This window comes from Pleurodeles waltl, chromosome 6 (assembly GCF_031143425.1).
Source record: "Pleurodeles waltl isolate 20211129_DDA chromosome 6, aPleWal1.hap1.20221129, whole genome shotgun sequence".
Classification (NCBI taxonomy): Eukaryota; Metazoa; Chordata; class Amphibia; order Caudata; family Salamandridae; genus Pleurodeles; species Pleurodeles waltl.
In genome coordinates, this window is record NC_090445.1 from 832,544,214 (window position 1) to 832,558,546 (window position 14,333).

Sequence of the window (14,333 nt, forward strand, 5' to 3'; positions counted from 1 at the left end):
AACAGTGTGTCACAAGATTTCGCATCTCTTCACACAGTCAACCAGTGAGGAACCAAAATCACACGGTGGCAGGCAAGGTGAGCTTGAAACCACTGCAGAAAGTGGATTTCCAGCTTGCCTTTTGAGGCTGCAATCAGACATGTTCATTAAGGGGTGTGAAAACACTCAAGGACATCACCAGCAGCCTCAACAACCTTTTGTTTTTGGCACAAGGAGGAGGTCGATGGGAGCAAGAGATGAAGGAAGAAGGCCCTCTGCCCCGCCCCTCCAAGGTCACACCCCCTCTTCATATGGGCGATTTTGTTTACAGTTTGGCAGGTCTGGAGTTAGTAAGGCTGGAGTTGACAATATGCCACTTTCTTTCATGGTTTTCTAGCAGTGCAGGTTGTTCAGGTCAGTGGTATTCAACATTGGCCTAAAAATGGTGAGGACCTGAGTAAACTGACTGGGCTATTACTGAGTGCTCAAAGATTTCTGCAACAGGCACACTATGCCAGTGGCTCTTAACCTGTGGTCCGAGGAATCCTGAGGGTCGACAAGGCCTTCTCAGGGGGTCTGTGACTGTTTTCCATATTTAAATCATATAAAAATGAATAAACTACAATCAAGAAAGTATAACAATAAAGAATCACAATAGAAAATTTGAAAAATGTATTTTATATTTGATGGAAAATATTTAAATGTTTGAGCATTTGTTTGATGTACACTTGTTTTTACATATTTTTGCTTTGTTTTGAGGTTCAAATCAGTAGAAATTGCTTAGGCCTGGGTCTCCAGCTTCTAACATTTACTCAGAGGAGGTCACCGGATTCCAGTTATAATTCACTGGGGGGCCACAGAAATCACAAGGTTAAAAATAACTGCATTAAGCTAACTAATTGTTTTAACGTAGCGTATTAAAATAATTAACTTGTCTTCCAAGCACTCTTACAATGCTCATAGCAGTGACTTGAACCGGATCCCAGTGTTACTCTCTCTTATAGAAAGTCAATGTAACGATTATTTTATCAAGTGATTTACCACGACTAGGCCATGCATTATGAAATGTTTACCTCAAGGTACCCAGGTTTAACCCCAGATTCCATCCTGACGTAGACTGGTGGTTTTACCACATAAAAATGGGAATGAGCCTGGTGGTCTCACTCACCCTCCTACTGGATGTGCAATGTCAATTTATGCTTTGGAGTATCTGTGTAGTGCTTCATACCCCTGATGAGGCTGCAAAGCACTCCCAATTTTCATCCGTTTCAGTGTGTTCTTTTTGATGGCGTTAGTGTTAAAGGGTGCTGGATGTACAGAGTAAAAGGTTGGAGATGTTGGGTGAGGGGTGTCTGGTTGGAAAACGTGCTCTAAACATTGTGTGGTATGCCAAGCAAACACATGAATTGGTGCAGAGAATGTGAGAGGATATATACCTGCATATACCTTGTTACCAGTTTGAATGGATCATGGTCATTACTATACACATTTACATAGGTATAGACTTGTGTCTCAGTGGAGATGCTGAGATATACTTGGGCAGTTAGAGGCACTTCTTCTCTAGCTTATATTACAACACCGGAATGTTAGGAGCACCATTAAAGACAATGGAGTCGCTCAGGGTTAATAATCTCTGTTTTGACTCTCTGTTCCAACTTCCAATGTTTGCCTTTCTTTTTTTCTCTGTTTATCTCAGAAGATTCTACCCTCAGTGGATGGAATGTTTTAATAGCATTACTAGTCCTTCAGCCTTGACCTATACTGCTTATTAAGGGTCCGCTCCCATGATCCAGGCTCTTGTTTGGAATCCCAGCTTGTAACGCGTGTACAGGCCATTTAACAACAACGGGCACAGCCTTTTTTGGTTAGCTGTAATGCTATCATAGAATGACCCCTTACTTGGTCTTCAAAGGCGATAAGAAAGGGAAAACAAGGGGTGACTTTCCTTTGCCATCTGTAATGTGGAGAAATGCACATAATGCCACTGTTGATAGTTGGTTCCCAGGCCTCATTATCCTGCCCCTCTCCACTGCCCCTGCAAAACTCTCACAAAATTAGAGGGTTCGTAACCCTTGTAAACCCTACCCAAACACTCAAAAAGCCCAAGAATAATCCAACCAAAGATGTAACAATTGGCTGTCTGACTGTAAATCTGTGTCTGATTGTGTGGGCATTTGACACTAAGCCCAATCACTGTAGAAACAACCCAGAGCAAGCAATGAGGTTTTCATTCAAGCTGCACCCCACTGCTCGTCCCATAGCAGAAGCACCAACTGCACGAGCATCACCCTAGAGCATTGTCGGTGTAATGACTACTTTCAAGACGACCTTGGTAAGACATAAAACTCTTACTTCCAATTTCTGAACCATTTTACTGAGAACAATTTGTTGTTGTCTTTATCTTTTGCTTGTCACAGGTCTGACATTTCTAAGCAGAGAAGGGACTGGCACGCAAGCTCCGTCTCTGCCTTGTCAGTTCATGATGCGGGTTGTTGGGTGACATTCCCGCCCAGAGATAAATGGATGTAAGGCAGGACTCTCCCCATGAAGTTGAGTGTGGGCCTCAGGAACGCAACTCGTTTTACAGCCGTGCTATGTCAACTGGTTAAGGAGGATCTTAAAAGGCATTGAGGTTAACTGGACAAGAGCCACTGGCTCTCAAGGTGCGATGAACCAGTCAGTAAAAACTTGAAAAGATATGTTGCTTGTTGATGACGTTTCTCATCTCTGAAATAGAGTATATGTAGATTCTTATTTACTCACTTCAAATGCAACCTTCTCAGTGTACATGATTTAGCTTTCTTAGTTCCCATGGAATTATTGTCCGAGGCTGTATATAATTTAAGTGTTTCCGTATGCGAAGTTCAAAATGAGGCATTACCACATTGACAATTGTTTTACTACTTTGTGATACACGTAAAGAGCAGTTTTACTTTTTGTGACTTTTTTGCACTTATGATGGGGGGCTATGAGCTAGTGAGACTGGGGTGTGTCTAACAATATCCGCGAAACCCTCTCCGGTATGTCTGGCAGCCTAAAAATGTTTCATAGTTAGAAATAGAGCCTGACTACTGCCCTATGGCCAAGGGCATCAGGAACCCCACACCCTCTTGAGCAGCTTGAGTGGGAGTGGGCGCCACTAGGCAGTGTGTATAACTTAAAATTTAGTTGGGCTCTTTGCCCAACTAAGAGCAGCACAAACTCATCACATTCTTAACAACAATTTACAAAGCTAATATGTTTGGCTTGGACTTTCTGTTATTAGCCAGACCTATTGGGTTTTTCCAAAGCCCTGGGTTCAGTGATCTATATTTCAGCAGTCTCTTAAATAGCCCCCAATGCATTGCAGTGAATACCCTTCCTAGGAGGTGGAAGGACTCACCAAAATAGTCCACAGCATGATAGTCTAACTCAACTGAAAAGTCCCTATGGTTTTACCTAAAACAGTTAACAGTATCTCAAGACAGTGGCGGACGGGTTCTCACACAAGCAAGCCAGGAGTTTGAAGGAGGCTGACCCGAAGCCCACCCTCTGTATTTGATGGAAAGACTGTGGCTTCACCATCCATTAAAAGAAACAGTAAAGTATTTTACACTGTGCAAGACTGTGCATTGACCAACTTTAGAATGTGGTGTTTAGCAGTGTGCTACCTGCTTGAAAGTAATCTAACAGAATGTAAATGAGTAATTCAAACCTCAGTGTATTATTGTTCCAGAACTGCAGCTCTACAAGCAAGGCTCCCCAGTTGCATCGGTTCTTAATGCAAAGAAGCAGCATAATATGAGTTTGATCACCATGTTTAGCCAATTAGGGTAGAATTACAAAAATAAGTGAATCTATTTGAATAGAGTTAAGTCAGTTTTTTGTTTTAGATGTCTTTTAGAGAATTCAAATAATTAAAAAGTATTGCACTCATAAATCTATGCTGTGCACATTTTCATGGTTCGAGGCTCCTAGTCCTGGCCGTTTTAGGGCTAACTAACATTACCCAGTTTTGGGGACAGGTTTGCAGTGTGCTTCACGCTCTCGGTGGAGTACATTTCTCTCCACAGAAAATGTACACTCACCTGTGGATAAACGTCTTCTGCCAAAACTCCGGTGTGTTTCTGGGCACACCGCTCACCCTTTCTCACCCTGGAAAAACATATACTCCTGACTTATCAAGGGCAGGTTTCCTCATGCTTCCCAGTGAAACCCAGTACTTTAACTGTGTGTGAATACTCACAAAGTTCTTACTTGTTAGATGTGCACAAGAATTTATTTAGGTACGAACTGCATGTCTTTCTTCTTCTATCCCAGCTCTTAGCGCATGCAGAAAAGTCCACTCAAAAGACTAACTTCTGTGTTTGACTAACAGGATTTGTGTTGGTGGAATTTTTGATTTATCAGCATTTACATTTTCAATCCAAAATGCAACTTTTTGGGTGCCTAAATTGTACATTGTCATGCCTAAAGTTTAGTGAATCTGGCCTTTATACAGGGAAGCAGACCCATCAATTTAGAGACAAAGCAGTACCTGTTGAACCTCGAAGGATTAAAACTCAATAGTTTCCCTAGGAAGCATTTTTCTGACTCAGAAGTGGTATGATTCTCGAATATTGCATCCAAAGTATCTCCTGACAAAATAATTCTGTTCTAAAATAATTTACAAAATATAACACTATTGAGGGTAGCAATAGAAAGTCTACACTCAGTTGGATGATATTTTTGTAAACAATAAATACCAATATCTAGGTAAGGTAATATGATTGTTAATTATATTCTAACATACATCTTTCAATATCTATAGTGCTTTTATAATTGTATAAAACATAGTCGGATTTGTTCGAGGAGAACACAATGGTAGAAGTTGAGTTTTTCTTGAAACTAATAGTTTGATAGCTACTAGGTTCAGCACTTGCAATATTTGCAAAAACTCAGTTTCTAATAATGCCCTTCATTTCTAGACCCGATCCAAAGGATTCATTACCCGACCTAGATTGAACTTGCATGTACAGGTATTTCTCCGTTAGTCTTCTTTTTTGTCTTTCTAATTGTGATCACCAGAAGAGAAACAGCAGCCAAACTAAGGATTCTGAAATTTGACAATGGGATATCCAGCAGGAATGACATTTCGTATTGTAATAGACAGTCATCTGATACTCTGCATGGGTTCCAGCCCATTGTGATCAAGCTGAATCACCTTGGTGAACTGATTTCTGTCTTTGCAATCTCAGTTTTTTGGAGGATAGGATATCTCTTCAAAATTCAAAGGCTACAATAGACTGAGAATCATAGACACTCCCATTATAAAGGGCAGCCAGGAAAGCGTGTTCCTGACTTCGGAAAACAAAAATCACACACAGCCTTGCCAAGATGCAGGACTTCACGTGTCCAGAGTGTGAAAAGCCTTCACAAGTGTCACCAAAACCATCATTGTGCCATGGGCTGGTCCTGATGAAAGCTCAGGGACGCCTTAGGTAGATTTTTGCCATGCATTGGGGCTTTGTCAGTGGGCCAAACTCATTAACATTGGGGTTATCCCTACAAGCATATTTTAGCTGAATTGGACCTACGTATTGTCAGTGGCTTGAAGAGTGGCCAAGAAGAGCTGTACCCTTCAATCGAGCTGGTGGTGCACATTAACCTGTTCACTGGTTGTACTAAATTAAATATATTTTGTCGAAATAACTTTTCTCAACTTGTTTTTTGTATGGTGTCAAATATAATTCAGAAGACTTAGCAATATGTTGCTGGGTAACGTTTTGGATCGCTTTACTTTTATCAAAGCCATTCAAATTTGGGAGAAATGCTGCCTATAGATCTCGAAAACTTCTGCCCAAATTTAATGAAAGTGTACAAAAAAGAGATCTCTTTTGAACATTTTGTCCTACCACATCACTAAAGAATTGGTCACAGGCCACCTATTAAAGTTGTAAACCAGCCATGTAATAGACACCAAAACACACTGAAAAGTGAAGGCATCTACACTACTGCTATTTACCCTCATACTCAAAAGAACTTTTCTAGACTTGTAGCCAGAGCAGACAAAAGCTATTTAAAGGAGCCTTGAGTTCAATGAATGTGTGTACACTCCAGGGTTGCTATAGGTCTGTGCCTCATTCAAGGAGGATGTAAATATGAGGTAGCACCTTAACTTCGACTGTGAGCATAGGCTGTCTCAGAGGTCCAGTGAAGCTGAGGACAAAGGCAGCTTCAAATGTCTAAATCTGAGACCGACTTTCAGCTTGAGGTCAATGATTCACCCTATTATTGCAGCCTGAAGGTGGCCTTACTGTGTGTTAAAATCAATAGCCAATATTTTACTAGCTAAATTCACTTAGGCGGTCATTCCTACCCTGGCGGTCCGAGACCGCCAGGGTAGGGTACCGCGGATGCACCGCCAACAGGCTGGCGGTGCATCCAGGGCAATTCTGACCGCGGCGGTACGGTCAGAAACGGAAAACCGGCGGTGTACCGCCGGTTTTCCGCTGCCCAGGGGAATCCTCCATGGCGGCGCAGGGATTCCGACCCCCATACCGCCATCCTGTTCCTGGCGGTTTTGGCCGCCAGGAACAGGATGGCGGTATGGGGTGTCGTGGGGCCCCTGGGGGCCCCTGCAGTGCCCATGCCAATGCCAATGGCATGGGCACTGCAGGGGCCCCCGTAAGAGGGCCCCACCATGATTTTCAGTGTCTGCTATGCAGACACTGAAAATCGCGACGGGTGCTACTGCACCCGTCGCACGCCTTCAACTCCGCCGGCTCCAGTCGGAGCCGGCTTCCTCGTTGAAGGCGCTTTCCCGCTGGGCTGGCGGGCGGCCTTCTGGCGGTCGCCCGCCAGCCCAGCGGGAAAGCCAGAATCACTGCGGCGGTCTTCTGACCGCACAGCGGTGTTCTGGCGGGGGTACTTTGGCGGGCGGCCTCCGCCGCCTGCCAAAGTAGGAATGACCCCCTTAATCTTTCCCCACTTGTACTTTGAGGTAAATCACCAGTTGCGTCCAGACTATCCTCAGTTTCAGAGAAACCTGCTGATGGCGTAGAGTTTGGGAAAGTTCGTGGGAAGGCCTTGCCATGTCCTTTCTGCTTGATCCACGCCCATATTCCCTTTGTTAAGACTGTACAATCTTTGTCGTTCTTTAAGAACATCTACACTTGACATTGTTTGCTATCATGCTGACCGTATTTCTCATGCCAAGACACCACGGCAATCATTACGCTTGCATTTGTGTTTACTCAGAGAGATATTAGTGATATCAATAACCAGCAGGAGGCAGTTGTGAAGATCATCAATAGAAGACAGTACAAACATTTTCTTGAGGTAACCGGGAATTTAACCATTGAGGAAACCCCCTTTGGGATGACTGGATAATGAGGGCTTTTGATGTTCTTATGAGGTATTTCTTGAGGAACTGTATACTCTTGATCTTGAGAAGGTGTTTAAGAGTCACAAAGGTGGGAAATTCTATTCTACGTCGTCAATGAGCACATACAATTCATATCCCTAGTTTTCTTTCAGGTAAATCCAGTGTACTGTCGCATATACAGCCTAAAGTTATTTTCCTAACATTTTTTACAATTAATTTGCTTCACCCGTCTTCTGACCTCTTAGCCAAATCTTGAGGAATGTCTGGGGAATGGCTCAATCTGTTATCTGAATATCGTGCACTGTACATGATCTAATACCTGGATTTTTAATACTTCCCCAGCTTTCATAATTCTCCAGGGTATCCGCTTCACATTCTCTCTGGCAGCTCGACTTCTTCACACAGATGAGCCCCAAAATGCCAAGCATGTCTGCGTTACTGTATGGGAAGCCAGAGCTAAACCCAGAACGGGTGAAAGGCCAAACGTATAATACAGTGCCATCTCCTGACAGACACTCTCTGAAAGGAGACTTTAAAGAGAAAATGTGACATTCTGCTGTCAAAAGATGCACCTTCGTGTGTTCATTGATCTCTGCTGGTTTCCTGAGGTATGGACCACACCGGAGAATGACAGTGGGGTGCATGGGCTCTGTGCGAATGATCAAAGGCCATTTTATATTTCCACCATATGGTAATACGTTACCACTTCTCATAAATGTAAGCGTTTGGTATGCTAAGCCTAATTATTCTGTCCTCTGTAACAGTGATTTGGAGCTGGTCCCTCCCTGTCCATTAAGCGTGTGACATTCATTGACAGATCCACATTTGCATTTTGTTATTCATTTGTATTGATTTTTTGACAAGTGACAATAACAGCAAGCTGAATTTAAGTCTATAACTCCTAATGTATTTTGCTTAAACTAATCATTTAACATCACAGTGATTACGCCATCTCTCATTTAAAGAATGTATACATATGTACCTAGTTGACAGCGAACCAAGAGAGCAGGCAGTCCTCAGTTACAGAGAGGGCAGATCAATTCTTAATTTCTCTCGATGACACTAGTCCTTTGATACCAAATTTAGGTTACCTTCCTTTGAGTATAATGATTAATACACTCTACCTTCCTTTGAGTAGAGTGTTTAATAAATTGGTTTTTTGGCAAATGAGCAGACAGGGAGGAATCAAAAATGAAATCTTGGCTAATGTATATCAAATTGCTTAAAATTGGTTGACCGTGGCTGAATTTTCTGTAGACATACCGGCCCTCATTATGACTTCAGCGGTCCTTTCTCAAGACTGCCGAAGCCACAGGCGCCAGAAGCCCGCCAGTGCTTGCGTTCTTCTGACCACCGTGTTACGAGTACTGAAGGATTTCCGCCACAATTTGGGCAGAAATCCTCCAATAGTCATGTTGGCGGTCAGAGGCACAGGGGCGGTTCCACTACCGGCCCCGCCCCGCCAAAAGGACTCCGCCAGCCATATTACGACCTGTAATACAGCCTGGGGGTGTCCTGATGGTGGGGCGCTGCCGGTGGTGGAAGCACCTGTTCCCTGCCGTACGACCTCCTCGCCGGACAAGGTAAGTCGAAACTCCGACAGGGGAGGGGGGTGGGAGGGTGGTGGCTGTTGTTTGTGCATGTGTGAGTGGGTGTTGTCTACGTTTGTGAATGTAAGTGTGTATGCATGTGTGGATGGGTGTTTGAATGCGTGTGTGTATGCATGTATGTATGGGTGTGTGAATGCATGTATGATTGTTGAAGTGAGTGTGTGTTGGAATGTTTGTGGGAATGTGTGTATGTATGCATGTGAGTGGATTTGTGTATGTATGCGTGTGAGTGGAATGCATGTATGTATGCGTGTATGTGTCAGTGAATGACTGTATGCGAGGTGCGTGTGGGTGTGTATGCGGGGAGGGGGGTGCTGGTATGGCAGGGGGGTGGTGGGGTGGGTGCTGGTATGGAAAGGGGGAGGGGGGTGCTGGTATGGAAGGAGGTGGTGAGGGGAGGGGGTGCTGGTATGGAAGGGCAGGGGTAGAGGGGTATTGAAATTGCAGGGGTGGTTGGGGGAGTCATCTGACAGTGACAGGAAATAAATTTCCTGTCACCGGTAGCTTTTCCGCCAGGGTTTTCATGACAGTGCTATTGCAGCGGAAACAAGTACAAGTGGGGATGTGGCGGTTTGGCCTCTGCCAAACCGCCACATTTATACTGTGGCGGTCTTCACCGCCGGCCTGTGAGACCCCCACCATGGCCCTGGCAGTCTTCGAAAAGCCAGGGTCATAATAAGGGGCCATACTCAGCTAATGGAACTCAGATCTTAAGGAACACTGATATAGCTTTAGAAATAGCAGCTACTATCTTTTTCGATGCAAATGTGATCAAATTTGTTTTCAGCTGGTTTTGCTTCTTGTTTCCATGGTGCAACTCTGGGTATTCTAGCTGCTGCTAAATGTTGGTTGATCAGCTCACGAAACCAAGTATGCAACAAATATCTTCATCATCATCCACCTTTGTATTCAGAGGCTATTGGAAGCTGAATATCTCCTTATTCAGGGCCAATACCTCTTTCCATCTTCTTGCATTTTTGGGAAAGGTTATCATTCATGGTATTTTCGGCATTGATATAGTGCTAAATTTGCTATTAACATGCATCATTCTACCTATTCCACTGTAGCCTCTCCTGTATAAATTTGATTCTGTGCAGGAAATAGTTCTTACTCTCGCTGGCGTGAGACAACAATAACCACCCTAGGTGACTTAGCTGCCCTCTAAAACAAATGTTGTCAGGCTTCAGTAGAAAGTGTTCCTCACTATCCTGCTTTCCATGATAATGATTTTTAGGTTTATCCCCTGTCACAAAACCTCATGTGCATGTTCATTGGCCTGCATGCCTCATTGTTTCTAAGAAAGATATTTACTGTCTTGTTAGCAATACAACCAACTGAACTTTATCCACTCATGACACAAGTAATGGTAACAGAATAAGCTCCAGTTATAATCCATGATCCCATTGGCTGCACTGGTAGCGCATCACGGAGCCAGAATGTACTGCCGACCGCTCCTTCCCAGTACCTGTTGTTCTCAATGTAATGCCCCTGTGCCCTGCTGAATACAGTGTCAGCAGTCTGTGCCCATAAAACACTAATAATGCAGCGATAAAAGGGACAGTGACTGTGATAGCATCTGTAGACTGAACCGCACACTAGGGAAGGACGCCTCGAGCTACTTTCTGTTCCTGAATTCATGGAAAAGTCAAATAAATTCTCCCTTAGGACTCTGGGTTTCAGGTGTGCGCAAGCCTGAGCTGCTTTTTTTAGCCTATTACTTGTTATAATGAGACACTTCTGGCATCCTTAGAAGCTGTACTTAATGAAGCGAGGCTCTTCTCTATTGTCTCAAACTTCTATGGGCCAGCTGATTATAATACTGGTTTCTCTATACCCGCGTCTTGGGTTTGGACACATCCCTGTTTGTTTCCTCCCTTAACCAATGTCTGTTGTTTCCTTCCCCAGATGTGCTGGATGGGAAGCGGTTCAGGAGCAGCGCTCTGAACTACAGCACCCTGATGCTTGAGGAGGAGAGGGGGATGCTTTACGTGGGAGCCAGAGAAGCAGTGTTCGCCCTCAATGCCAGCAACATCGCTGATGGCTCTCAGAAGACGGTATGTAAATGGCAAGACCCTTGCGACCTGCAAGCTTCTTTGTTCCTGAGATGTTTTTGTAAATGAGTCAAGCCAAACCCACATCAACAGCTCCATCTTCCAAAGTGAGTTCATTGCTTGTCCCCAACACCCGAGAGTCAGTTGTCAAACATAACCTATGATAAAACCAGTATCTAAATCACTTGACTCTTTCTCCTGCAAGACACTCACACCTGTGATATGTTACTGCCTGGATTTAGATGATGTGATCAAGATGTCTATGCATTAGTTTGTTTTGGCAGAGGAATCATAATGATATTCAGAATGCTGTTTGTAAAAGGGAAAAGCACAGAGGTCTTTTCTGGAACAATTAATTCATTCAGACTAATGTTTTGAAACCAATATCAGTAAAGTAGTAAGCTCTGGGGTAACCTATTTGCTTGCAAATGTTATGGCACAACATTTCAGGTTTACTGTGAATGGAAAACCTTGGTCTGGCAACTCGTGTACAAGGAAGTAGTGGAGTAATATATATAGTAGTGGGGTTTATGGCATGGCTAGAGTTCATAAACTACAAGGGTAGAGGTAATCTCTTTACAGAATTCCCTTTACCAGGAGGAGCATTGATCTTCCTTATGGGATTGTCATTATGAGGCAATCTGGTGGCCTTGATACAGAAGGACGGAGTAGGGAGATCAATGTGAAAGGGTGAGAAGCACTGAGCTCCCACTGCTCACTGAAGTTGCCCCGTGCTATCAGAAAGTGATTATTGCAGAGATACAGATGGTCTGCTGGACTGACAGTTTAGTGGATGGATGTCCTCAGTACTCCTGTAGAGAAAGGCAATTCCAGAGTTTGTTGCCACTGTAGGAAATAAGACATCTTAGCACCTTCTGCCTCAAAGACGGGGTGTGGACAAGTTTGGTACTTGCTGGGGTTCTCTTTCACCATCTGATGGTGGTGTGAAATACAACTTCCCAGTCAGACCTCGTCTGACCACAGAGCTTATGTTTTGAATCAACCATATTAATTATTCCTGAACTGCTAATGACCAGCTTCTATACAAACCAAGACCGAGTAGTAGGGGTTTGTTGCTTAAGGAGTACCTGAAGGGCGCTGCCATGTGTGCTCTGACTGTGCCAACAAGGCTTCAATGAACCAGGATGATGCCATTGAAGAAGATACCGTCCGAGACTGACAGGCAGTGCTACCACTCTTCAGTTTGTGACAGCAATGCAGGCGCTCTAAGATAAGCATTGAAGAGCTATGATTAGGCAACTGGACAGAGTCACAAGAAAGGGATAGAGAAACAGAGGTCAGCAAGTATAGGAAAGAGCCATTTACAATCCAGAAAGTCAAAACAGGCATGAAAACCTATTAAAAGGATAGAGGTAACATGAAAATTGTAGTAAACGGGATTGTATACTTTAGCTTTGATTTTTTTCCACTTCTGTGTGAGCTAAGAATTAACGTGATTGATGTTCTGATTAGATTCTGAATGGGTCTGATCTTTGCATAGTTTGTAGGCTCTATGGTGAGACATAAACTGGACCCACTCTTAAAGCTGTTAGAATGATTTATGGTGACCAGCATTGGAGGTCAAAGACAGTGAGGAAGAAGGCAAACCCTTGAGGCATGACACTAGCTGTTTTGTTGAGAAGCAAATGTGTGCAAAGCAACCCAAGTGTAAATATAATAGCCACGTTGTTGTATTCAAAGACAGCCTATATGACCAAAATAGATCATCTAATTTTATTCAAGAGGTTGAACAGGTAAATGGGAATGCAAAGAAATTACAACTCTTCTTCGACATCTATTGACAGGCTTACCTTCAGATGCACAAGATGTTTGGAGCCTAGCCCTCTCCTTAATCGGGGCCAAAGCTTACTTCCATCCTCATGCATTTCTGAGGAAGTCCACCATGCCGGGTTATCATTGCTGTTATTGTTGTTTAGCATTTCTGTATTGCAAAATCTACCACTGGCATGCATCATGCTGCCCGTTCTATCACAGCTTCTCCAGGGGTCTCAATTCTGTGTCAGGGCCTGGTTGGAGGCAAAATAGTATTTTGTTGACTCTATGATGCTGCAGCAGTTAAACAGCCTCTACAATCTCCAAGTGATTGAAGTATAACGTGAGTCTCAGCTGGTCTGGAGTGATTGGCAGAATGCTGGCCTAGCAAGGATTTTCACCAAGAGTATGACCCAAGTGTCTTTGAGGAGGAATAGGGCCATTAGCTAGAGATGGCTTTATTACTGAGGTCTCGAAAGGGCAAATTAATCCAAATTTGTTCTACATGATATGTGTAGAACAGGGTTCAATCAAAGACTCTGAAGGAGAAGTTGATAGACAATCCTGGGCTTCTTGCAACTGGAAGAAAGATAGGCCGTCTGAGGGGTATGGGCTTAACTTGGAGTTACTGGCAGCAAGGGATATAAGGTTTGCAGAAAGTTGAACAATATCATAAAGAAAATATGTTTTGATGTTGCAGGACAAGTGAGCCATTAGAGTTCCTTGGTAAGCGCAAATATTTACCATATTTTGTTTTTTGTTGACAATCTCTTCTAAGAAGAATTGCTTTTGATACCTTGTGAACCCTGCCCCAGCTCTCACCGAGGATCTCCACTAACATTTGTGTTTTATTCTACCTGAGCGGGCCATGTATTCTGGATTCATTTAGGAGCAAACATCACAGACTTTGCAGCTATTGTTTCGAATCAAATCTGTGGCGTTGTTACACACAGTGTAAATGAACTAGAGCATGATGATCTACCTGTACATATAGAGTTGTTGCCTGATGCCTACATGTATTTTCCATATGTCATGGATGCGTGAAATTGTGTTTCTTCTAGGGACAGGTTTGCAGTTCGTGCAGGGATTGCCATATCGTTGAATGATTTATTGTTTCTAGAAGGTTATAGGAAATATTTGTATGTACTATTATATGTTTTAACAGAAGAAGTGATGTAATACAATATAATGGGACCCCCTTGCAGAATGTGTGGAGGAGCACCCGAGACGCCCACATTTTGCAGATAATCATAATCCTAAGGCTGGACGGTGGCCACCTGAAAGGTAGAGATCACCCTGCACCACAAGGGGTTGCCGGAGCCTGTGTTATGGCTCTGTAATGTAGGTTTACAAAATTAGATTAAAACTTCTACTGAATAGTGCATAACAACAGGTGCAACAGTTGTACGTCCATTTGCCATACTTCATATTGTTTTGAATGCAGGCTCGGTTGTCAAGAGAGCGGGGTCTTCCAAACATCTCACATGCTATGAAATGGTTAGTGCCAAATACAGTTATATTTGTGTTCCTAGGCCTATGATGGCAGAGGCTCCAAAAACATTGTGATGTAATGTA

General features: G+C 43.4%; 1 protein-coding gene across 2 annotated transcripts in view; it reads left to right on the plus strand.

Moving 5' to 3' along the window:
• Positions 1–14,333, plus strand: part of SEMA4G (semaphorin 4G) — a 516,826-nt gene that overhangs the window by 227,196 nt on the left and 275,297 nt on the right. For both annotated transcript variants that reach the window (XM_069239519.1, XM_069239518.1), the window contains one exon: positions 10,840–10,988. In XM_069239519.1, coding sequence (XP_069095620.1) covers positions 10,840–10,988 — 149 coding nt within the window. The remainder of the gene's footprint in view (positions 1–10,839; positions 10,989–14,333) is intronic.